Source organism: Lampetra fluviatilis, chromosome 31 (assembly GCF_964198595.1).
Source record: "Lampetra fluviatilis chromosome 31, kcLamFluv1.1, whole genome shotgun sequence".
Classification (NCBI taxonomy): Eukaryota; Metazoa; Chordata; class Hyperoartia; order Petromyzontiformes; family Petromyzontidae; genus Lampetra; species Lampetra fluviatilis.
In genome coordinates, this window is record NC_136305.1 from 6,825,445 (window position 1) to 6,849,488 (window position 24,044).

General features: G+C 44.8%; 1 protein-coding gene across 7 annotated transcripts in view; it reads left to right on the forward strand.

Moving 5' to 3' along the window:
- The window catches only part of UBR3 (ubiquitin protein ligase E3 component n-recognin 3), a 150,294-nt gene that overhangs the window by 11,829 nt on the left and 114,421 nt on the right, over positions 1-24,044 (forward strand). For 5 of the 7 annotated variants that reach the window (XM_078870990.1, XM_078870987.1, XM_078870993.1 and 2 more), the window contains exons 7-17: positions 500-566; positions 6,738-6,862; positions 8,527-8,755; positions 9,403-9,579; positions 10,155-10,288; positions 11,213-11,299; positions 11,760-11,825; positions 12,273-12,362; positions 18,101-18,229; positions 20,117-20,169; positions 21,579-21,724. In XM_078870990.1, the coding sequence (XP_078727116.1) occupies positions 500-566; positions 6,738-6,862; positions 8,527-8,755; positions 9,403-9,579; positions 10,155-10,288; positions 11,213-11,299; positions 11,760-11,825; positions 12,273-12,362; positions 18,101-18,229; positions 20,117-20,169; positions 21,579-21,724 (1,303 nt within the window). The remainder of the gene's footprint in view (positions 1-499; positions 567-6,737; positions 6,863-8,526; positions 8,756-9,402; positions 9,580-10,154; positions 10,289-11,212; positions 11,300-11,759; positions 11,826-12,272; positions 12,363-18,100; positions 18,230-20,116; positions 20,170-21,578; positions 21,725-24,044) is intronic. The other 2 variants (XM_078870991.1, XM_078870992.1) reach the window with 1 other exon arrangement.

Sequence of the window (24,044 nt, forward strand, 5' to 3'; positions counted from 1 at the left end):
ACCCATGTGTCGCATCACCAAACAATAGGACACATTGCCAAGGCGTTTTGTGACCCCGTGACTTTCAATTTGACTCTTTCGCCTTGTCTTGGGAAAAAAAACATCGGCCAGGTAGCCGTGAATTGCAGCAAGCAAGTTTCTTAGAATTGAAACGGTGTCGAGATGTTAACTAATTTGCCTGGTGTAGAGGAGGTTGTGGGTTCGATTCAGACCCTGACACCTGTATATTTGGGAGTTTGCATGTTCTGCCCGTGGTCACGTGGTTTTTTTCTCGCGATCCTCCAGTTTTTCCCTTCCACATTTTGAATCAACATGTGTTTAAGAGTATTTGGCTGCTGTACATTTCCACGTAATAAGCCACTTAATTGAGCTATCATTTGTGATAACCAGGTCGCTTCTGAAAAAGAGCTGTACAGCTCAGCGGGCCTCACCTGGTAAAATAAAAATAAAAGTTTAGTTTAGTAACCTGTGTTTCGCGCTGCACGTATGTGTGCCACAGTACGACCAGGAGGAGGAGCCGCACAGTCTTGGGCGACGGAAGAGGTTCAAGATCGCCATCCTCGGCGGTGGGTGTCAAGAACTGAGCACACAACATTGACACGGACGTGTGTGTGTGAACTGAATCTTGTGATGAACACCTGGTGACTATCTTTTGACAGTCTTTGCAAATCGTTATCACCATCGGCCAAGACGTTGCCTTCTCTCGTGGTTTTGCGATGCAGCAGTCCACCTGTGGCCACTAGCTCCATATTGGCAGCAGACGTCCCATACAAATATTCTCAAACAAATCGGTTATTTGAGATGTAACTAAATTAAGGCCATGATTTGGCATTGTACTGAGAGCATGAGCCCATTTCTACATTATATATACAATTGCCATCTTTAAATGAGCATATGCACGTATTGGCGGTAAAATGGTGCAGCATAACACACCGGTCCTCATAAAACAGTAAAAAAAAAACATTTAACTGACATTTGTCTGCCAATTGCTTCGACATCACGAGAACTGATTTTGACGCACCACCCTGCAAGATTTTATGAGCGGGGTTGCGAATTGCGGGAAAATAAATTATTATCGGGAATTTATTTTTATGCTGCGCAATATTGTACCACCAATGCGCTCATATATTGTATTTATATATCAACAGGACTAAGCAATGATATGCTTTAGTTATAAACACTGGCACCCTTTAATCAATGTTTTGGATGGGAAGAAAGCAAACCGATAGGAACCTTCATCCCAGTCACCCCTCCGAGGTTGACAAAATTAGCATCAATTTGTTGCAAGTCACTAGCGGTGATCACGTGAATAGGCTGGTCCCCGCCACAGAATTATGGAATTTCCACCACTGACTCGGACACTCCCAATGGATATAAACACCGCCCATCCCTCATTTGAGCACGTGAACACTTAAGAACTTTAATTACTGATAATGCATCACTCTCAGCGCTCTGTGCCACCCACCACCACACATCAGTGATGGACTGTCCAGCGACACAGGTCAACTGGCGAGTGAGTGGTCATTGCTTAGGCTAGGGAGGACAGAGTGGCTGGGAGGTCGTGGTGGTTATTTTTGGGTCGACGGTGCGCGTGGGGATGTTGGGGGTGGACGGATAGGTGGATGTTGGGGATGGGTTTAGGGGAGTTGGTGAGGTTGGGGGGGGGGAGAATGTTTGGAAACTCCTCTCCCGTCAGCCGGAGTGGTCGCGTGGGGAGCGCGTGCGTCTTGACCGATGGAACTGCGCTATTAATAAACCCGCCTGCCCGAGCCACAGAGAACACGCACGCAATCAGCACTGTAACTCGCGTACTCGCGAACGCACTACCACGCGTTCACACGTTCGCACACGTGCATGCATGAATTCACGCACGCACACTGTAGCATGCATGTACGTACTCAAACGCTCCTACGTTCGTTCGTAGGCTGCAATAGACGTCTACGAATCTGCACACATTTACACTATGAACCCTGTGGTCCAAATTTCATTCCGGCCATGGCTAACGTCACCAATATACACTGACCAGCGCACGTTCAAACAACCCATATAACTGACATGACATAGGGAGGGAGACCTTCATTCATCAGGGATTTACAAAGAGCTGTAAAGTATTTCTAAAAAGCAGTTATTGATTTTGATACACGTGTTGTCAGGATTGCCGATACCTACAAGTATTGTGATGTTAAAGAGTGATTTCCTAAATTCTGATAAAAAAGGGTCCCATAGATATCCCTAAGTTCTGTTAATGCAATTATTTGTAACAGCATTACCAACATTTTCTGATACAATGCTGATGTTGACTTTGTAAAGCTATAGTCGTAGGTTTTTACCCTTTTAAACTGGTACAAAACTGACACCTTTATTCAAGGCATCATGTTTGCAATAACCACAACACAAGTAGTCAAAAAAGCAAACAAAAAGAAGCAACTCTGATAATGATAATAATATGCACTGTCCTTGAAGTTGATTGGTCCACACCCGAGACGGCTTTCTTTAGAGCCTAGTCCCCATTGGTGTTGGACCAGATGACACCAGAAGGCGTACAACTTAAACACAGTGCAATATCAAAGTATTGAGAGCTCGGGGTAAGCATTTACACTATGAGATATCTTTTACCAGTGGCAAAATATAGTAGTAGGTTTTTACCCTTTTTGTAAAGCTAGTTTAAGCTTTGTTGACCTATGGTAGGCTCAGGCCAGATTCGGATAACATCTGCCACGAATGTACATGGACAGAAGTTGAACTTGTTTTGCTGACATCATATGGCTATTTGTGAGTGCACATTAAACTGTAGTTAAGCCATCATGAATCGTCCAAAGCAGCGTAGTAGGTTCTGTGATGCTTTTATAGTTGTGGTTATTGTAAGATTTTATCAAATGTTGAAAAAGATCATGAATGCTCATAACTGAAAAGACCCTAAAGCTTCATGTGGATTGACAGGATAGGCATCTTCCACACAACTATATGCAATGACGACATCGCTTTGCCTGATTTGAAGTGAGATGTCACAGGTTTATGAAACTCCCAAACCCACTGGGCTACGAGATGTCCAGCAGTTGACAGCACAGCAAATAGGTTATCATCCTGTCTGTGGGCACTTTTGAATCTCATCCCCTCGTATATGTAATGGGTTCAATTGAGGCGCACACTTGAACTTGGAGGCAACACATTTTATTCTACTATCATCACAGTAACTCTTAATAACAACAGAGGGTGGTGAACCACCGCTCCTATACTAACTATATACACTTGGGGGGGAGATGGCTATTTACGCACTGGATGGAACAACTACTAAATCGGACCAGGACAGCCAACACGGTGCCTGGTCCACGTGCGCGAAGACCGGAGATCGAAGACCACGATGAGGGAGGTTTCTTCCCAGAGATGAACAACCCCGGTCCCCCCCGGGACTCGGCTTTTATCCTCTGCGGCGTGGCCAGACCCCTTTTCCAGATCCTTCACGATGGTTCAGGGACCCACATCATCACATGTTCCTCTCACCCCCTCCTCCCTGGTCCTCGTTACCACCTCATCCAGTCACGTGCCCCCTCGGGATTACTCGGCCTCTTCACTGGTATGCTCACTCAGGTGCCAGGGAGAGGCTCCACACATACAGTACCGCTCACACGGTACTGTCGCTATCATCAATGACACTACATATACATAGTAGGCTATCTCCAGGTGCTCTCGTTTTTACTACGCACAAAAAACACTCCTTAAAGGAGTTCTCCATTGTGTTTCCGTGTTGTACCTTAATGTTTTTTGGCACAATGTCCCAACATTTCGCTCCACATGCTGCGATATTCGGGCAAAGAAGCTTCCGCATCGGAGAGCTGTACAACACAACCCCTTAAAACCTTACGCAGCGGTACTCCTTAACAGAATGGGCTAAACTTCCCGTTGCTTGACCTTTGTGAAAACGAGTCTGGAGACTCTTGATAAACGAATGACTTTGTTTTAATGATTAGCATCAGTGCCCTCTCGCAAGGTACCGCCCCCCACCCCGCTAGCTCACATGTCAGCCTTGATAAGGGATCCCTGATGCCGTAAACACAGCAGGGTTAAATATAGAGAGGCATGTGGTCATGGGAGGCTGTGGCTGGGCTGGGGTTTGAGTGGCAGGGTTAAGGAACACGAGGTATTGCTGGCTACGGTTGCACGGGGTGGGTACATTGAACTTGGGCTTGACCAGATGAGGGACGTGCGCCACTTGGTGTTGTGGATAGACCCTTGCTAGTTGAATCGGGAGGCTCACGATGGCCAATGTCCGATACATTTGAACCAATATTGCTGAGATCCTAGATTTTAAATCTGGGTTTGTCAAGTGCAGCGAGTTTATGGTCCCAGCTCGGTAACCAATGACCGCACAGAAAACATGTATTAAAATTGGTTTTCGCTTGTGTGTTATTATTTGTATTATTACGTGTATTATCACATTTGTTTACCCAGGAATGTCTGATTGAGTATCAAAACTCTTTGCCGCGAGGGTCCTGCCAAGTAATTTTTGCTAAGTGTAATCCCAATTGAGTAACGTTGCAGGTAATATATCAGCGCGGGGATGTTTGGCCAATGCTAGTTCCATTGTATGGTTTTTTTCTTAGCTTTGCGACGAAACTGAAGAACCTGGAAGAATCTAATACAAAACGAGGGGAACATACAAACACCACACAGGCGTCCGAGTTAAGAATCGAACCCAATAGTTTTTGCTTTGTAGCACAAGTATTACTACTGTGCCACCCTGCTGCCATCAGTGTATATTCCAGCCCTTTGAGATCTTTTTTTTTATTAGTGTTAATATACTGCGTATAGTCCATGAGACTGTATATATTGTTACGACGGTACCACTTTTAGTTGTTTAACTTTATATATCCAATGGAAGTTATTTGCAGTGGAAATACCCTCTATATGCCTTGATGTAGGGGCCGGTAAAAAGAGGGGCCCTGTAGGGTTAGTGGCTGGTTGGCTAGATGAGTCGGATTATGGTCTGGAGATTGTCTAGTACTAGTGGCTGGTTAGCCAGTTAGTGGTGAGGTAAGTGGAATTGTTACGACTAGTGGCTATTTGGTTTGTGGGCTAGTGTTCGGCCACTGTCCTTTCCCAAAAAACACGTTGACCCTGCTCCCCATTAAAACTTGTAGCCTTTTGAGTTATTTGGCCTTTCTGTTAATGACTCCCAAGTAGCAATTAAATAAGGGAGGCTTCTTGACTCACCTGAGATGTGATGTCGCCGTCCTGGGTTCATTGTTACAAATTTAAACCACAATCCACTTAGACTATTTTCAAATGCGTGCGGGAAGCAGTTTTTACACTTCGATACAATTCTGACAACCTAGATTCAATTGCTACCCACATTAGTGGCACCTCTATCTTATCCCATTCTGGGCCTCTGCTAAATTGACTCGGGCTTGCAATGAAACCATAGTGTCTTGTCGACAAAGGTGGCCAGATGCGGTGTTGATCATACGACCCTCTAATACGTGATGCCAATTCTTGTGATTCGTATTTGCCCCCTGTGGTCTGTACAGAAAACTGAGGAGTCCTTACATTTTAATATATTTGGGCTTGTGTGTGGAGAGCAGCATCTCAGCGGTTAGCACGCTGCACTACAGACCCAGCGAGTTGGGTTCCATTCCTGGCCACAGCTAAGTGGTGTCGTAACCTTTGCTGGGCGTCCTCTTTACCGACTCGGCCTTAAATGAGTAGCTGGTGCAATGTGCAGGCATGGTGCTAACCACACTTGCCCGTCAAGCGTCATGCCAGTTTTTAATAAGTGGTCACAAACAGCACTTGCCTTTGCAGTCCGTAAGGCTAAATTGAAGATATGTCTATGTTTCCATTTGTACGCATGCAACCAAAGCAATGTTTTTTTTTTTAATCCGCCTTATATAAAAATTTTCCCAAAACAATCGAAAACAACGTTGAGGATATATATGTGCGTTCATGCAGCGCGAGTGACGCTCCCTGCCATGAGCGATGACGGAGAAGCATCGGTACCAATTTCGGTGGAGAGTTCTTCATGAAAATCTCCCTATAAATATCCCCAGTGGCAACGGGGTGTGATAGAGGTAGCACTGTGACTCGATAATTGCACGGTCAGTACTGAAGGAGATGAGACGCACCAGAACATTTAGCTTTATCTTTCTTGTTACGGTTTAGTTATTGCTTTTGTGTGGAGTGGTGTTTACGCTCCGTTGGCCTGCTCAGGCAAGTTTCGTGTGGTTCTTATCTTTGTTTGTGGCCATGATCCAGTGGGGAAAATTCCACATTCCTACAGCAGAGGCACTGATTCCAAAGGATAACCACTGCTATCTTTTTGTAAAGTGGTACTCATTTAAATGATCCTGGATGGATGAGCGACTCATTTGACTAACGCGACCACGCGTGGCTGAAGCCTGAATGTCATTGGGGCAGTTTCAAAAATTAGCCAACCGCACAGGTAACATTTGCAAAGCATCGTAATAATAATATATATGACGGTATAATTTTGTAATTCTCGATAGTTTTACAAAATATGAGTATCATTAGACCTCCTTTGCCAGTACCAAAATATAATAGCAGGGGTTTTTCCCTTTTTTTCTGGCAACAAAACTGAAACCTTTTTACAAGAATTCATGTCTGCATTAACCACAATACTTGCAGTCAAAATGCAAAAAAAAACACTATGATAATATATGCATTGTCCTCCTCCCACTCCCCAATCCCCTGCCACTCCACCATCTTTCCCCCATTGGGAGCAGGCTCATCAGGGACACTCACTCACAAGTGCTTCTTGGAGGAACTTCTCTTCTGGACGGTCAAGTACGAGTTCCCGCAGAAGATGGTGACACTGCTGCTGAACATGCTGCCCGACCAGGAGTACAAGGTGACATCTCGACGCGCGCCACTCCGTCTCCCTGTTTGTCGTTCGACTCTATCGCCGAGTAGTTTTCCACCTCGATGATGATAATACTGCACACACTGATTTAGGACTTTGCGCTAACCTTTCGTGTAAATGTCCCCCCGGTTACATTTGCAATCGCATCTGTTCATATTGGTCTCCGTCTACCTCTGTTTCTCTTTCGTTCCACTCTGTACCAAACATCAACAGTTTTTCCAGGTTTTCCCCATCACGCCGAATTTATATGTCCATCGTATTTTAGTTTCCGTTATGGTTGACAGACTAACCTTTTCACCGATGGTTGGTTCTTCTTTCTGTCCAAGGGATAGCATTCGTCCTCTACAGCACCATAGTTGCAACAGCTGGGCTTTTCCCACTATCTGTTACAATGATTGCAGTTTGGCTTTCTAAATAGTTTAAATTCAACCGCCAACAAAGTTACGTCGGTTAGTCGGTGCCATTTGCAATCGGAAGTTCATAACTTTATATGTCAGTTGGAGTTCCACTCACTATATGATTTCTCAGGTGGCAATACAATTATTTCCCCTTTGTGGGCAATCAACTGTGGTTGCCCCATATTGTCCCTGGGCTCAGTCATAGGATAATGATGTTCCACTCAGCTCTTTGTGTGCCTTCGTGTTTCTCTGCGATTCCTCGCCCCTCTGGGTCATTCTCTCTGTTCGTGAGTGAGTGAGTGAGCACTGTGCAGCGCGTTACGAGTTTAAATTATTATGGAGTTTCCACCTGGCTCAGAAATGCCCCATGCTCATTTGAGTGGGGAAATTATTTTTTATTTGACTTGACATTCACCCGCATGCCAAGATCCTCTCTACACTAATAGCGAACGGGCGAATCTTAGCCGGTTAAGGAAGTGAGGGTTGTCCTGTTTGTGGGAATTGGTGGTGGTTTTTAGAAGGTGGTGGAGATGGTTGGGTGTGGGTTTGCGGAGGCTGGAAGACTACGGTGTTAAAGTGTTTTGCAACGACGGAGTCTTAATGTCCCTCTGCTCAACCGAGCTTTGAGGCGACGCTCAAAGTTGTTTGTGATTTTGAGCCGGAATTTGAAATTCCACACTGCCATGGTTGCACTTATTCTTTCCCTCGGATGACCATTATTGAATTCGCACAAAATGGTACCCACTTTATGAGTACTATTTTTTATGGTTATGGGCTTGATGAACCCCCAACTGGAATTGTAACTTTATGCAAACTGGCTAACATCCTGGTGGCCAACATTCCCAGGTGCAAATTTGCTAAATTAGAAATGTAACCCCAGATTACCTTATTTGGAATACACATAGCAATCAACGTCCCCCACTGCCAGACAAATGCCTATTTGTCGGTCAGGTGCTGAGTCACCTCGTACCCACAGATGACACCTGTTAATGGGAGTGCCCTTTCGAATGTGTTCAGATGAGATGCGATTTAAAGAGGTCTGAGAGGCCCTGTTATACAGGACGCTACATAAAAAAAAAATCGCATCATCATTACCATAGGAATGTCGAGTTTCCACCTGCAGGTGATGTAAGCCACCGCCCAACGCTTATTTCGACATGGGGGAAACACTATTTTTTTCACGGTAACCCTAACCGTGACCCTCCAACTCTGACCCCTCCATCCTTGTTCCCTGTTCTGCCCTCTTGGGGGCAGGTGGCCTTCACCAAGACGTTTGTGCAGCACTATGCATTCATCATGAAGATGCTGATGCGCTCCCATGAGTCAGACACGCTCTCCAACCGCATCGTGCACATCAGCGTGCAGCTGTTCAGCAGCGAGGAGCTGGTGCGCACTGTGCTGCACGAGAGCCACCTGCTCAAGGTCATGGTCACCGTCCTGCTCGACATGATGATGACCTGCCTGGTGAAGAGCCCGCTGCAGGGTGAGCAAGCTGGATGGTGGGTGGGCACGGGCTGAAGGCTGTGGCGGGTGATGAGTTTTGTGCGGAGAAGTTGAGTGTTTTTTAGCTTGTGGTCGAGTGCAGGCGTGTTGATTGAGCGGGAGGTTGAATGAGTGGGCGGGTGAGTTTAGTTCTTGAGTTAGAAAAATAATGATCTGTTTGTTAGGTTAGCTTGTGGAATAGCAAGCAGTTGCGTGGTTCAGCTAGTGAGTGGGTAGGTTCAAAGGTTGGTTGGCAGTGGCGGTGTGGGAAAGTGAGTGGGTGAGTGAGCAGCTGGGTGAATAATTGAACGAATTTGAATGTCAGTAAGTAAGGGGATGAGTGAGTGAGTGAATACATAAGTGACTGGGTAAGCCAGAAGGTAATACCATCGAGCACATTAGCTATTTGTTGAGCAAATACGTGACTGAATAAGTAAGTGAGAGAGTGGGTGAATTCGTGTGTGCGTGGGTGAGTGATTGAATTAATTTACACACTACCAGGATTGGGCTAGAGAACAGGTGAGTGAGTTAGTGGGTGGGTGAGTGAGTTATTGGGCAGATGAGGTATCAAGGAAGTGAGCGTTAGTTGACAATACCCTTGGTGGGGCCTTGTCCCCTTGCTGCCTTCCTCTCTGCTTGTCTCGGCAGACGAGGATAATTTCAACCTGGTGGTGAACTGCGGGGAGGCTCTGCTGAAGAACAACACGTATTGGCCTCTCGTCAGTGACTTCATCAACATCCTGTCGCATGGGAGCGTCGCCCGCCAGTTCCTGCACGATCACGCACTGCTGCAGATGTGGATGATGTTCCTGTCCTTCTTCCAGGGTGAGTGTCATGTGGAGCTGGGTAGAAAGATTGGGAGTGGTAGTGTAGCGGTTAGCGCACTGCGCTACGAACTTGGTGACCCAAGTTCAACTCCCGCTCACTGCCAACACCAGTGATAATTATCCAAACTGGTCCTGGGCCTCCCCTAGCTCGACTTGGCTTTGCTGGTGCAATGTGTAAACATTCCCACTCGGGAGACAAAGGCAGCTGGCCTTGGTAATATGCCACCCCCACTCCCTCTTATGCCGTGCTGGCCTTCATAGGTGCTCGCTAACAGCAATTGCCCCAAAAGTCTGTTATGGCTATACAGGTGATCTCTGTCTCGTTGCATTGCAAGTCATACGAGCGGGTTTCTTCTATAGAGACAGATGATGATCGTCATCATCATCTATGATGATCGTCATCATCATCTATGATCAAGTCACTGCTGGTGGGTCGTCTGTGAGGAATTGGCACCCTGTTGACGATGATAGCCGCTCTTTTACGCCACAATGACTGTTGACGCCCACGCGCTGGTTGTGCGGATCTACAGCGACTCCTCACTCCTTACTGCCACCCATCTGCTTCCGTGGCAGGCATGAACCTGAACCGGCGCGAGCTGAACGAGCATGTTGAGTTTGAGTCGCAGACGTACTACGCCGCCTTCGCCGCCGAGCTGGAGGCGTGTGCTCAGCCCATGTGGGGCCTCCTTGCACACTGCAAGACGCCGGTACGCACGCGCACACACATGCGTACACGCCCACACGTGTATACAAATGTATGTGGAGAGCGTGAGTGTAGCGGTTAGTGCGCTGTGCTACGAACCTGGCAACCCGAGTTCGATTCCCGCTCACGGCCAATGCCAGTGACGAATATCTGAACTGGTCCTGTGCCTCCCCTAGGTCGATTCAGCCTAAAAAAATTGCACCTGGTGCAGTGTGTAAACATCGCCACTGGGGAGACGAAGACGGTCGAGCGTGGTGCTGGTCACCCACCCCCTCGTGTGCCGTGCCGGCCTTCATCGGTGCTCGCTAACAGCACTTGTCCCAACTGTCTGTTAAGGCTATACAGGGGTGGGGGGGGTTGTGTTTGTTTTTTTTTGTCTTTTTTTTTGTCTTTGCACACGTGTACAAACATCTCCGTACGCGTACATGTGTGTCTGTCTTGTGGGGGCGCACACAGGCGCGCACATGGAGATATTGCCTGACGGTAGCGCATTGGCTGCTTGTTGCAGAGGTTCGCTTTTCGCAACTGGCTGGCTGCGCTGGTTATTACTGTGGGTGTATTAACCATAAAGATTCTACACACCATCTGCTTCACAGTGGACGTTAAAGATCCCCTGTTTTTCTTCGGATTTGAAAACGTACCCGCAAATTATTCATTTGCGATTACACATCGCAATCTTGCCCCCATCCGGCAGAATGATGCTCGCTCGCCGCACAGGGACAACTGCCGCTGGGGGTGACCTATCTTATGCTAGAGATGAGATGCAATGCAGGTTGCTTCTCACGTGTAAAGCACCCTGAGACGCCCTGGCCTAAAGGGGCGGTTTATCAAAAACAAATGACTATAACATAATATTTTTATCAAAAGCTATCAGTGTTGGCATCGAGTACATAGAATAAAATTGCTTCTGTACCATGTGTGCGCGCAGGAATCGGCGGAATACACACGGACGGTCATTCGCTTCTGCCTGGAGCATTTGCAGGACTGGTTTGATGCCATAAACTTTGTTGACGAGGTACTGACACACGTTGGGTTAGTTTGAAATATTATTATAATTTGAATTAACATTTGATTCTTAGATAATTATCAGGGGGTTTTCTATAATTTTTTTTAGACTAGCTCTTTGTTTGATGTGGATTTTGATAACTGTTAGGACAATTATAAAAACTAAGTTGTGTTTTTGTCTTTGTGCTGGTGTCTATTTCACTCATCGCTGTACTTTATTTTACTTGCTTTGGTTTTGTCATTTCGCTGCCCCAGGTCACTCTTGCAAATGAGACTCATCCTGGTCTCTCAAGTTCTCACCTGGTTAAACGAAATGAACTTAAAACTTGAATGATGTTCATACGTTAATTGAGAACTCGTCATTAGAAGGGATGGTGACTGATTGACAAGAGTGTTGTCAGAATGTCAGCCAAAGAGAGAACACGCCCGGGAATTGTCGAGTCACGGATTTGCCAATCTTTTTTTTGCAGCCGGCACCAAACCAACTCACGTTTCACCTGCCCCTCCACCGCTACTATGCCATGTTCCTGAGCCAGGTACGTACATATATACAGATATGCACAACGCCTACAACTGTAGCTGGCACCTCTCATCTGTAGTCAGACGGTGCAGCCTTTGTCAAAAGATGCCAATCATAATGTACTGATGGGGTGGTCTCAGTGTTTTGGGTGAATGCTTTGTGCCCATGTTTGTGCGCTCATCCACATGCGTGCTTGTTTGTGCACAACCGTGCATATGTGTGCCTACACATGTTTGCCTATGTTCGTGTGTGGTTTTGTGTATTTGTGAGGTCATGTGACACACATGTGTGGCTAAGATTGTGTGTGTAAGTGTGCTAGTACATTAATTGGGAGTGTGCATGCTTTTGCATACGTGTGTGCGACTGCTTTTGTGCATGCGTGCTTGTTTGTCCACATATGCTTGACTGCGTATGTGAATGTGCATTTGCCTGCATCTGTGTGCCCATGTGTATGTTTCACTAGGCTGTGCGCTCCCAAGATATGGATCTGGATTCCCTTCTTCCAGATTCTGAGCTGCTCATGAAGATGATGGTTCACCCCCTGCAGATACAGGTGAGATCCTGTAAATCAAAGGTTAATTGTCACGTTCCACATTAACCCAGATTCCCAACCATTCACTGCGTGGGGTCACATCGATAGAACCGTGCAAAGTAACAACAGAACTCCAGGATAGAAGTGAAACACTTCGATAGGCATTTGCATTGTTTTATTTGTCAGCCCATGCGAGTGTTGTAACACTCATTCAAATGGTTCCTTGAAGTGTATTGGGATCAGTATCATTTATTGAAGACTAGATGTATTTATAGATGCCTTCAGCACGTGGGAATGTATTTCAGAATTAATTTGGCTCATGGAGATCTGGTTTCAGGATAAGTTGTGTTGAGGCTTAGCTTTCCAGTAAGTCGAGTCCTAAGTGTGTTGACACTTAACCACAGGTGAATGAGTTTGTACGGTCATTGTCTTAAGACATCTCTCGGAGACGAGGCTTTGGGAATGGGAGTCTTGGCTAGGTTTAATAGCAAACCTTCTACATTTGAGAAACGAGTTTATACTCTTAAAGAATTCAATCAAAGCACTTTTGAGGTGTTGGCACAGAACCGAGTATTGAACCTCCTATTTATAGTTCTAGCCATGTGTTCACTGGTTGGTAAGATATAGGCCACCTCTTGTGATTGACAAGAAAGTTGTTTTTCCCCATGAATAGCTTTCCTTAATTTTAAAACCACTTTCCAAACTTGTTGGAAAAACAGTTGCTCAGTTTTTTTCCCAGTTTCAATATAATCTTTCATCCCATCCGCTTACACATTTCTGTGCGTTGTTTGAAGCTCATGATTTTTCGAGCCTACGCAATTATTCTGTTATGATGAGTCATTCTCATGATTGACATATTTGATTTCAGTTCTCCAACATGGCCACAATGAACCCACCACCCTGAACCATCCAGCCACCTCTCTATAAAGTGGCATGTGGTTAATGTTTGCTGCAACCACTAGGTGGTGATGGAACCCCACAATGCACGACAATACTCACACCATTTATATTTATGGTGCTAATATTCCTGTGTTAATAGTGACTCATGGTATACACATTGCTCATACAATTACTGAATTGAGCAATAACTTACTTTGGAGATATTTTTTTACTGAAGCTTTTGCAAAATAAATTGCAAAATACATTTTTGCCCAGTGTCATTTTGCCATGCATTTGTGTTTAGTCCTTTTGATTTAACCTTATGGTAGTCTGTTTAGGTGACAGTATCTGTTGTAATATAAATCCGGGATTAATAAGTCAAATTAAAAACGAAACCTCATTGTCTCCATGCTCAAATGAGCATGGAGGACCATGCTCATCTCGGTTGGCAGCCCTAGCCAGTGGTCAAAATTTTCACATTTTTAAGGTGCACCTAGTAACGATCACATTTCACTACCCACATATTGTATGTAGATATGTTTGAACTCCTTTCGCACCGTACGTTTACTGGCAAATTAGACATTTGCAAAGGACATTGAAAAAAATTACGTAACTAATTGTGAAAACATAATGAACGTTGTCATCAATATTTTTTTTTAGTAAATATAATCATTATTAATATTAAACAATTCAACTTATATCACACGGCACAATATTTTCTCACTCAACTATAGAGAAACGACTCGGAGGTGCGAGCAACCACAGTCAAGCGACGGAGACCTTTGGCCAAATCACTTGGGATCTCCTGATCTTGTTAGATCTCAGAGGCTATGTAGGGTTGGGTCTGCACAGAAGCGGGTTGCCATCATGATTGTGGCTACGCTGTGGGCACCTAAAGGTAGTGCAGCAATCTCGTGGTTGTGCTGTACTTCTATGGTCCCACATCTGTGCTCCCCACCGTCCATCAACCCGCAGTGACCACTGTCATAAAGTATAGTCAAACAACCCCTGTGACCGACACGGTGCGTGGAGGCGGTATTCATCCAGTAGCCGATTGACAAATGGCTCTAAAGTTTTTTTTTGCCATTATGAGCTTCCTGAACCACCTGGCCACCTCCGTGCAAATTTATTAACGCAAAATGTTACAGAGAATGCAAGGAGAGGCTAACATTTGCAGTGTGCTCTTTTGAAAGTTTTATAAAGTTGAACTTGACAAAGTGCATTTGGTGCTTGGGTAATTTATCATATTAAGTCCAAGTGTTAAGTTGATGTATTTAGCTATTACAGCCACTGGCATGGAAGTTGTTGGAAGCATTTCGTATGACATACAGTCCTATATACGCTGACACATCTGAACTTATTAAATCAAAATTGCAGCCACATCGTGATTTGAATCACTGCAATGTTTTACATTTATAAATGTACTAGCTTTCCTACCCGGCTTCGCCCGGGACTTGGATTCACCATGCCCGGCCGCCTTTGTCTCCCCAGTGGCGATGTTCACACACCAGTTACTCGTTTGAGGCTGAGTCGACCTAGGGGAGGTCCAGGACCGGTTCAAATAATCGTCATTGGTGGTGGCCGTGAGCGGGAATCGAACTCGGGTCGCCGGGCTCGTAGCGCGGCGCGCTAACCACTGCACTACCGCTTCAAAGACAAAGATCTCCCATATAGCCTTAAAAGACTATAGAGGGGCAAGTGCTGTTAGCGAGCACCTATGAAGGCCGGAACGGTACACGAGGGGGTGGGTGGCCAGCACCACTCCCGACCGCTTTTGTCTCCCCAGTGGTAATGTTCACACACCACACCAGTTACTCGTTTGAGGCTGAGTCGACCTAGGGGAGGCCCAGGACCGGTTCAAATAATCGTCACCGGTGTTGGCCGTGAGCGGGAATCGAACTCGGGTCGCCGGGTTCGTAGCGCAGCGCGCTAACCACTACACTACCGCTCCCCCCACACACAAACGCGCGCGCGTCCATAGGTACACATACACGCGCTTGCTGCAGACACACACAACTTTCAGGGTGCGTACGGCAGTGAACGACTCAAATAATAAACCAATGCTGCGCGAAGAACGCCTTAGACCTGCAACACATTTGTATTCTACTTTACCCGCGATCAGCAGGCACACTCCGTTACGCTTCCGCACACGGCTCACATGACAGATGTGACGTCACAGCTCACTTGCCATGAAAAATATATGCATTATTGCACCCCCCCCAAAAATACAGAAGTGTATTTTTATAATTTCTGCATTGTGTACAGTCTGGAAAGTACCCACATGGCAAATTTCAAGTTTGTTGCATGTCGGGAAGTACGCTAAACATTTTGAACAGACACACATAATCACAAATTTCCCTTTTATATTTCTATAACTGATGTGACTGGATAGCTCTGAGTGATTATGCGTATGATGCAGCACTCGGCCAGCGCTACTGAGTCCCGAGTTTGATCCCTGATGCTGGGGATTTGTCACGAATTGGTATTTATTTTGAAACATTTAGCCTGCACTGCTGAAACCATGAGTTGGAGCCCTGGACTGGATCTGGGTGTCTCTCACAAATCGGTGTTACTATCGGAACATCGAGCTAGCTCTACTAATGCTCGGGGTTTGAGCTCCAAGGTGGGATGCTTCCTCAACATACCGATGTCAATATTGCAGCATTGAGCCAGAATTACAGAGATCTGGATAGTTGTCAATTATGATTTGTATTGGAACATCGCGCCCAGCAATGATGGGCTCTGAGTTTTAGCCTTGGGCGGGGAGTGTGTCTGATGGGTTTTGTGTATCTATTGGAGCACTGCTCCAATAGATACACAAGCTTTGAACTGGGCCTTTTTACGAGTATACAAAAATATGAATTACACCTTACGTTGAAATGCAATCTGTAATTATATAATTACCAACCAGACTAACCATTTCATCTCATCCGCACGGTATTCAGCCACCACACTGCGGGTCACTACACTTCCCCTTCTGCTTCTTCCTTCCCGCGTCTTGACTTGGGAATTCCACCCCCCATTGTCTCTTTTTCCAACTTCTTATCACCCAAGCTCAAAAGTAACAAGAAACGTGTTAACTCTTATCAAGTACAACCTTTTTCGTGCGTTTTGTTCCTGGCCACTTGGCATTTTGGGACTTTGGGCCTGTGCTTGCCAACAATGATATATATAAAATATATTTATTATTTGACGGTGTTAGGATTGGAACCCTGAGTTGTAGAGGTGGGTGTATTATCAAAGCATGTTGGTTCGCATGTTTAGCCCCAAGTATGTGTGGTTAATGGGAACTTGATGCCTTTCAAAAGGTATCTATTTGGCGTTTGAACATCTTAACGCCTGTTTTATTCCAAGAAAGGTTAACACCATTTTTATTCATCATTTGGAATGCTGGCAAAAAGGTCCCATAAATACCTCTCAATGTTGATGCAATTGGTGTAAGGTTGAGTCCGCAGATTTGATAATTATCCGAAGTGGAATTCCTCATGTTGGCTGTCATAGGGGCAGACACCTTCACCAGGTCCTCTTTAAGTCCTGAATTTAAAGGCCATGCATAATTTATTTTATATTCACTTTTGTATTCATACAAAAAAGTACTTGTACAATTTATTTTTTATTCAATGTCAAAACTGGCACAGTTATCACAAACCTTCCACTCCCAATGTTCTCATTGCCCTATGAAAGGATACATTTTACAGTTGAACTTATCAAAGCAGCACCGATGTTGTCTTGCTCGCTTTGTGTGTTCATAATTACAATGTGCTGACCTACTGATATTTCCCACTGTTAGCTGTGTGCTGACCTGACTCACATTATTCGTTGCATTTATAATGTGCCGACTTGCGCATTCACTATTTTAATTTTTATTGTAATTAATAAGCCGCTGTTGTCCTATCTCTATTGCCCATTGCACACACGCATGCATACACACACACACATACACGTGGGTACGGACACCGCATGTGCTTACGCATTTTGACGAGGGCAATGTTAGTTTGTAACGTGCCGCATAGTATCCGCTCGCGCCCGCCGAGAGAGAATGATTCAGGCACGAGGATAAAAACCACAGACGAGGGAAGGGCAGCCAGGCGGAGAGCCACGAGCAACAGTTTGCCCAAGCTCGGTGGCCCTCTATATATCACGATGTGTTCAGCCAATTCGGAATATTTTTTCCTAATCATCAAAATATGTATTTCTACTGGAGGAATCAGATGAGCTGTAAAGCTCTTTTTCACAGATGTCCGGTAGGGGGTGGGTGAGACCATTATAACAACAAACAATACAAAAAACACAATACCCGTGCAAAATATAACAAAGGTAAACAAATCACTGAAAATATACAAATACAGTCAAACTAAGCTATTTTTTGCTTTACCAGGTACAGCCCACTGAGCTATGAGCTCTTTCAATTAATGGATGTTTATAGAGTTTGGGTTGTGCATTTCTATGAGACAGAGAGCGAGTGCACGAGTCTGCGTGTATTATTTTGCGTGTGTTAATGCAATAACGTGGATTTGTTGAGGCATCTATGTGCACATGTGCATGATCGCACGTTATGGGGGAGCAGTGGCATAGTGGTAAGCACACTGCGCTACGAATCTGGTGACCTCATTTCGATTCACATCCATGGCTAAATTCACTGGCAAGTGATACGAATCTATTCCTGATGCCTCCTGTAAGTAACCTCAACCTTAAATGATTACATGGAGCCTTATGTAAACATCAGCACTGCTAAGACAACGGTTGCTGAGCGTAATGCTTCCTATACCACCCCCTCGTGCACTATATCAGTTCTATATATGTGCTGTCTAAATGCACTTACCCCAACAGTTTGTTAAAGGCTACACGGGTGATCTTTGTCTTTTGTGTGCCCTACCTAGGCTTGTCTGTCGGAGGTGCACAGCAACATGTGGGTGCGGAACGGCCTGCAGATCAAAGGGCAGGCTATGACCTATGTGCAATCCCACTTCTGCAACTCCATGATTGACCCTGACATCTACCTGCTGCAGGTAATTGCTAATGACACACATCTTGCCCATTGCAGGTTAAATCTTGACTTAAAGCTTCCGTGACTGCAGGAATTCATATTCTTTGGGTCTTTCGGTCTTTTTTTTTTATCTGCGTGACTTTACCCAAAGACTCAAAGAACATTGCAGGTTAATTGCTCACAGAACAACAATCACCGCCATTCGCCACAAAGTGGCTGTGACGTCACCGTGGCGGTTGTGGCAGACCAGGTGCGACTTGAGGCCATGAAGCATCACAAAGGCTCGCTGGCAGGAGATGACGGGACAGACTCGGGTGCAGTGGGTTGACTGACTGCGATGACCCGCGGATGCACCACCTTTGCTTCCCACTGTGCCAACTTGCTGCGTTTTAGTCACCCAGCGCCCTGCTCATTGTTGTGAGCATTGTTCATCCGATATTTACACTTCTCACCTGCTTCAGGTGATGGATAATACCACGCAATTAACCTGCTGCTGGCGATTGCTACAACATACATCTATCCTGCTGCAAGTAATTTCTGACAGTAGAAAACATCTTACCAGCTGCAAAGTAATTTCTAATTATATCCATGTTTTACCTGCTGCGGGTAATTGCTGATAACACACGCATAATCACCAGATGCAGGTAAATTGCCCATGACACACATGGCACCTGCTACAAATACAAACTTTCTCAGTGACTTCTTCAATAGCCCATGTCTTCCATTCACCAGATGTTGCTCATTTACGCTGTGTAAAGGGTGGTCCGTCACATGTCAATCATCTGATATAATTATACATCTTAACCATCAGCTTTTGCATGAGTCCGATTAAGTTAAAAGAAAGTTTATTGTTATTCAGGGTGTTTTTTGTGTGCGTGCACTCATTGGTAACCACGCCGAGACAATCAATCTCACGACACATTATGACATAGGTTAATCGCATATAACTAAAGCCTGCATGCAAATACATATTCTCAGCCATGTTGGCTCAAAGCTCCTACAAAACAACAACACTCAACACACTCGTCAAATGACAATGTCCCCTTTAAAGGAAAATATAAAAGAGGTGACCTTCCAGGCATTTGCCCTTCTTCATGGCATGTAGCTTGATGCAACATCTCCAAATAAATAATTTGCTTAATTTCAAAGCTCTATGGAGTGACTGACTCCTGCCATGGTAATGCAGAATATCTACCACTGGGTCAGGACCACGATCAACAATAAGCATAACCCCTTTTGCTTGCTCTCAGCAAGGGAGAAACGTTGACCTTTGTCAAACCAACCGGTCATCTCTCTAATGAAGTGTACTCCGCTTCTCCGCCTTTGCCAACCTTCATTGATCAACATGGTGAAGTATATTATTGGTTCTTTCGGTAAAGTCACGTAGAAGGGAAACAACAGAACAATATAAACATAAAACAATAAAATTGTTTTATACATTTTTTTATGTTTCTATTGTTTTGTTTCTAAAAAATTTACAATTTTTTTATGTTTCTATTGTTTTGTTTCTAAAAAAAATTAATTTTTTTTTTTATGTTTATATTGTTTTGTTGTTTCCCTTCTACGTGACTTTACCGAAAACCAATAATATGAATCCCTGCAGTCAAGAAAGCTTTAAATCAAGAAATGGTGAAGTATGGTCAAATAACTGCCATGATCGACTGGGGCGTCAGGAGGCCTGCATTCAGCGTCAGATTGACACAAGCTGTACATTACACTGCTGCATTTGTGTGTTGCGATTAAATGCCTTGTTTTTTTACGGTAGCATCCTGATTGTAACTGATTGTATGGAATCGGTCATGTGTAGCTTATCTCAGCTTAAACCTCATTCACTGCATTATTAGTTGGATGAGAATGCGTTCAGTGGAGAGGGTTAATGTCGGCTCCGTGTGTCTCCTGCCGCCTGTAGGTGTGCGCCTGCAAGCTTGACCCTGACTTCTTCATATCCTCGCTCTTTGAGAGGTGGGTACAAGAACCACAGTGAATTATTTGATTCAATTAGCAGACCACTCTCCTTTATTCAATGGGGAGGGGGGGAGTGGTGGTACAGTGGTTAGCGCATTGCGCTGTGAACCCGTCAACTTGAGTTTGATTCATGGGTAATGGCTAAAATCAATGGAGAGTGAACTCTGAACCGCGCCTGGGCCTAGCTCCTTTGTCAACCGGTACTCACCAGTGTGGTAAAGTATAGTTATGCAATTCTAGATTTGAAGCTTTCGTGACTGCAATGATTCATATTCTTAGGTTTTTTCGGTAAAGTCACGTAGGTAAAAACATAAAAAAGTAAAATAAAATAAAAATCACGACGTTTCGTGGGCAACACAAGCTTCCGTCTTCAGGTGGTACCGTCACAGCCACGACAGCTGTGTCAAGTAAATGAGAGACCGCAGGAGCCACCACTCCGTTTATATAATGGTTGGAGAAGGTGGTGGGGCAAGGGCCGCACACCTTTCATCAATATTTATTTTTATTTTATTTTACTTTTTTATGTTTTTACCTACGTGACTTTACCGAAAAAACCTAAGAATATATAGTTATGCAACCCAAATGACTGACATGGTGTGTGGAGGCTTTCATCCAGCAAAGGATTTTAATTATAGAATTCATTGTAAGGATGGCCTTTTGATTGATGCTCACTTTGACCAGTCTTCAGTTGCCTCCTTGTTGCTCTGCTACTGGTATTCTCATCATCATTACCACAGCCACTCTTTCGTCATTGATATGTCTTCTTGGCATCTCTGCTACTGCTGCTTAGTACAGCCACTCTGGTAGTTGATCAGTCTCTTTCTAACTTCCCGTTTCTATATGATTAATCTCCTTACCTCAGCAACTCTGACTACCTCTGTGACAGTCGTAAGTATAGCCACTCTTGTGGTTGATCTGTCTTCTCCTTGTGTCTCTGCTACAGCTGCTGTCATGGTTATTAGCACACATTATTTCTCATCGTCACTCCCATATCTTGTTTTTTCTGCTTACCGCTGCGACAACGTTCGTTGTTCTCAGGAGTTGCGTGTCTTCATTCTGCCTTTCATTTCTGGAACATGGTCTCCTCACTCGGTTGAATCCTATTATTAACGTGTCTTGCTGCCTACGCTGAATAGCAAAATATTCACGGTTTTTCTTAAGTACATAGCAAGTCATTATCTCCTCTATCTCCAAGATAGTGGACTTGCTAATGGTTGGTGTACTCCGTGTCCTCTCTAGTCAAAGGTAGATTCATGGTGGTGGACTTTCTCATCGATGGTCTACTCAGTGTCGGTCATGGACCTGTGCAGGTTTTTGAGTCAAGTAATGATCTGGCCAAATCGATTAGGCTACACAAACCATCATGCCACTCCTTTTCATGTTTATCTCTTCCTTGTACCCTGCAGGTTCAAGGTGGTGGACATGCTGACGATTGCTTCGAAGCACCAGAACATGGCTCTGGAGCCTGAGCATGAGCGCTCCATGCTGGAGGGTGCCCTCACCTTCCTGGTGCTGCTCTTGGGCGTACGGACGCATCTAGGTATCAGTAATGGTCAGTCTGCACGCATGCGTATTTGGTGGTGTCGCGCCAAATGGCTGTAGGTCAGGGTTTCTCAAACTCCAGTCCTCGCAGTACCCAGCACGGTCCACCTTCCCATGTTTTACCAGTCTGCATTCAGATACGAATGACGTCATGACTCGCTGCATGTGCCGCACTGCTGCTAAACGCTAGCCTCACGTGATGTAGAAAGTGCTTCTTATCAGCACGCTCTACGTCAACTGGGGGGATGCTCACGCCCATTCTCACACGTGTGATATCGATCTTAATTTGAATCGGCAATCTCTCCCATCACTCGAGGCTCACGTACTCACACGAGATGTCGGTGTTAATTTTCATGAGCTCTCTGTATGTTTGGTATGACAAACAAAGACAAAGATCCCCCCGTATGGCCTTAACGGACTGTTGGGGAAAGTGCTGTTAGTGAGCACCGATGAAGGCCGGCGCGGCACACGAGGAGTTGGGTGGTCAGCACCACGCCGGCTGCTTTTGTCTCCCTAGTGATACTTGTCGACTTTGGAAAAGCCCAGAACCAGTTCAGATAGTCATCATGAGTGTTGGCCGTGAGCGGGAATCGAACTCGGGCTGCAGGGCTCGTTGCACAGTATGCTAACAACTCCGCCACCAGATCAGTTTGTCATGTAAAATGGCATTTTAGAATGATCAGGCATGTGTAGCCTGTAACCACTGAATTTGTATTTTTACGGAGATAAAAACAAATACTGTGGTGCGTCACGGGGATTGGTGTTGAGAAACCCTGTCCTAGACCATTCATCATTCAAAGTTCAAACAAGTTTTGAAAGGTGCTCATTTACAACGTTGCTCCTAAGACAGGATTTGAGGGGAAATCCACCATCTTATAGCCAAGGCCAGTCTATTCTTCAGAAGACCACCATTTACTGATCTCACAGTCGTAATAATTGTGTTGACCCCAGAAGGATGAAGAACTCCGTTGACCTCCTAGATGTATGTTACTTCTGCATGTATTTACGTTCTATTTTTAAAGTCGATAATGATGACAAACATGAAACAAGTATTGACCTGCCTTGGTGGCTCATTGAGATCATACTCATGTCTCGTTAACACCACCAGGCTTCCTGGGTTTGAGTCTGGGCAGCACCGTACTCTTGATGAAACGAGGCACACAAAACAAACATTTTTTAATATACAGTAAAACCTTGGATTGCGAGCATAATTCGTTCCGGAAACATGTTTGTAATCCAAAGCACTCGTATATCAAAGCACTCGGATATCAGTTGTGATCACGTGACGCTCGGCAGACAAAGCGTATACGTACTACTCGTATTGCAAGACCTCGCTCGTTTATAAAATTAATATTTATTTAAAAATTTTGCTCGTCTTGCAAAACACTCGCAGACCAAGTTACTCGCAATCCAAGGTTTTACTGTACTTGTTTTCTCACTTAATTAGGCTTAACCCAGCTCAAAGGGTTGACATTTACAAACATATCGGATGACTGACCATGCGGTGAACCGTACTCTCGAGAATAGGAAGGAGCAATGACTATTGGAGGCGAGAGGAGGCCTATTGTAGTGACTATAGATGTTTGTCTTCAATGATTACAGCCACAGTGTGCAATCATGTGCTTCTTAACCACCAGCTTCTGTCTCACTTTTGTGCAGAGAGAGTTTTTAAAAGGATTTTTTCCCCCGAAAAATCCATCACTGCTAACGATTTTATTTTCTGGGAGGCGCAACTAACTAGCCATTAGCTGTCGTTCGGTTTCACATTAATATTGGCAGGGCTTATAGTTAAGGGGCTCAGAAGTATAGATATAGTCGCGTCTGAAAACAGCGCTGATGGTAGTCGTATATCCCGTTGAGAGACACTAAAAAGGGCATTGGAAAGTGTCTTGCAGGCAGGGGACAGTGTGTGAGAACATCTGAAGCCGGTCGTTATGGTGATTTATTAGCTTTGAGTATCATTCATTATCTCCCCAATAAATTGGCCCATTACGCTCCCATTTTGGTTGCAGCTGTAATTTTCCGTCATTTTTATTAATTACTTTGTAAAGTTAATAGCGTCAGCGTGAGGTGGGGGTGTTGGTCGATGAAAAGAATGAGTGCTCCTTCTTATGGGGTAGGGTCTCAATTTACTTTTAGTCTTTTTTTGTCTTTGCAACGGAAGGATGTTTATAAAAAAAATTGCCGGGATGTTGGAATGTGATTTATTTCCAAACGTACGTCAATCTGTCCCCGAACGCTCAGAGCTGTCAATTTCAAGATCGATTTCGATACAAGCAAAATTCTTTTATTTTTTCGCGCCGGTGAAAAATGGAATTGCTCGAAAATTT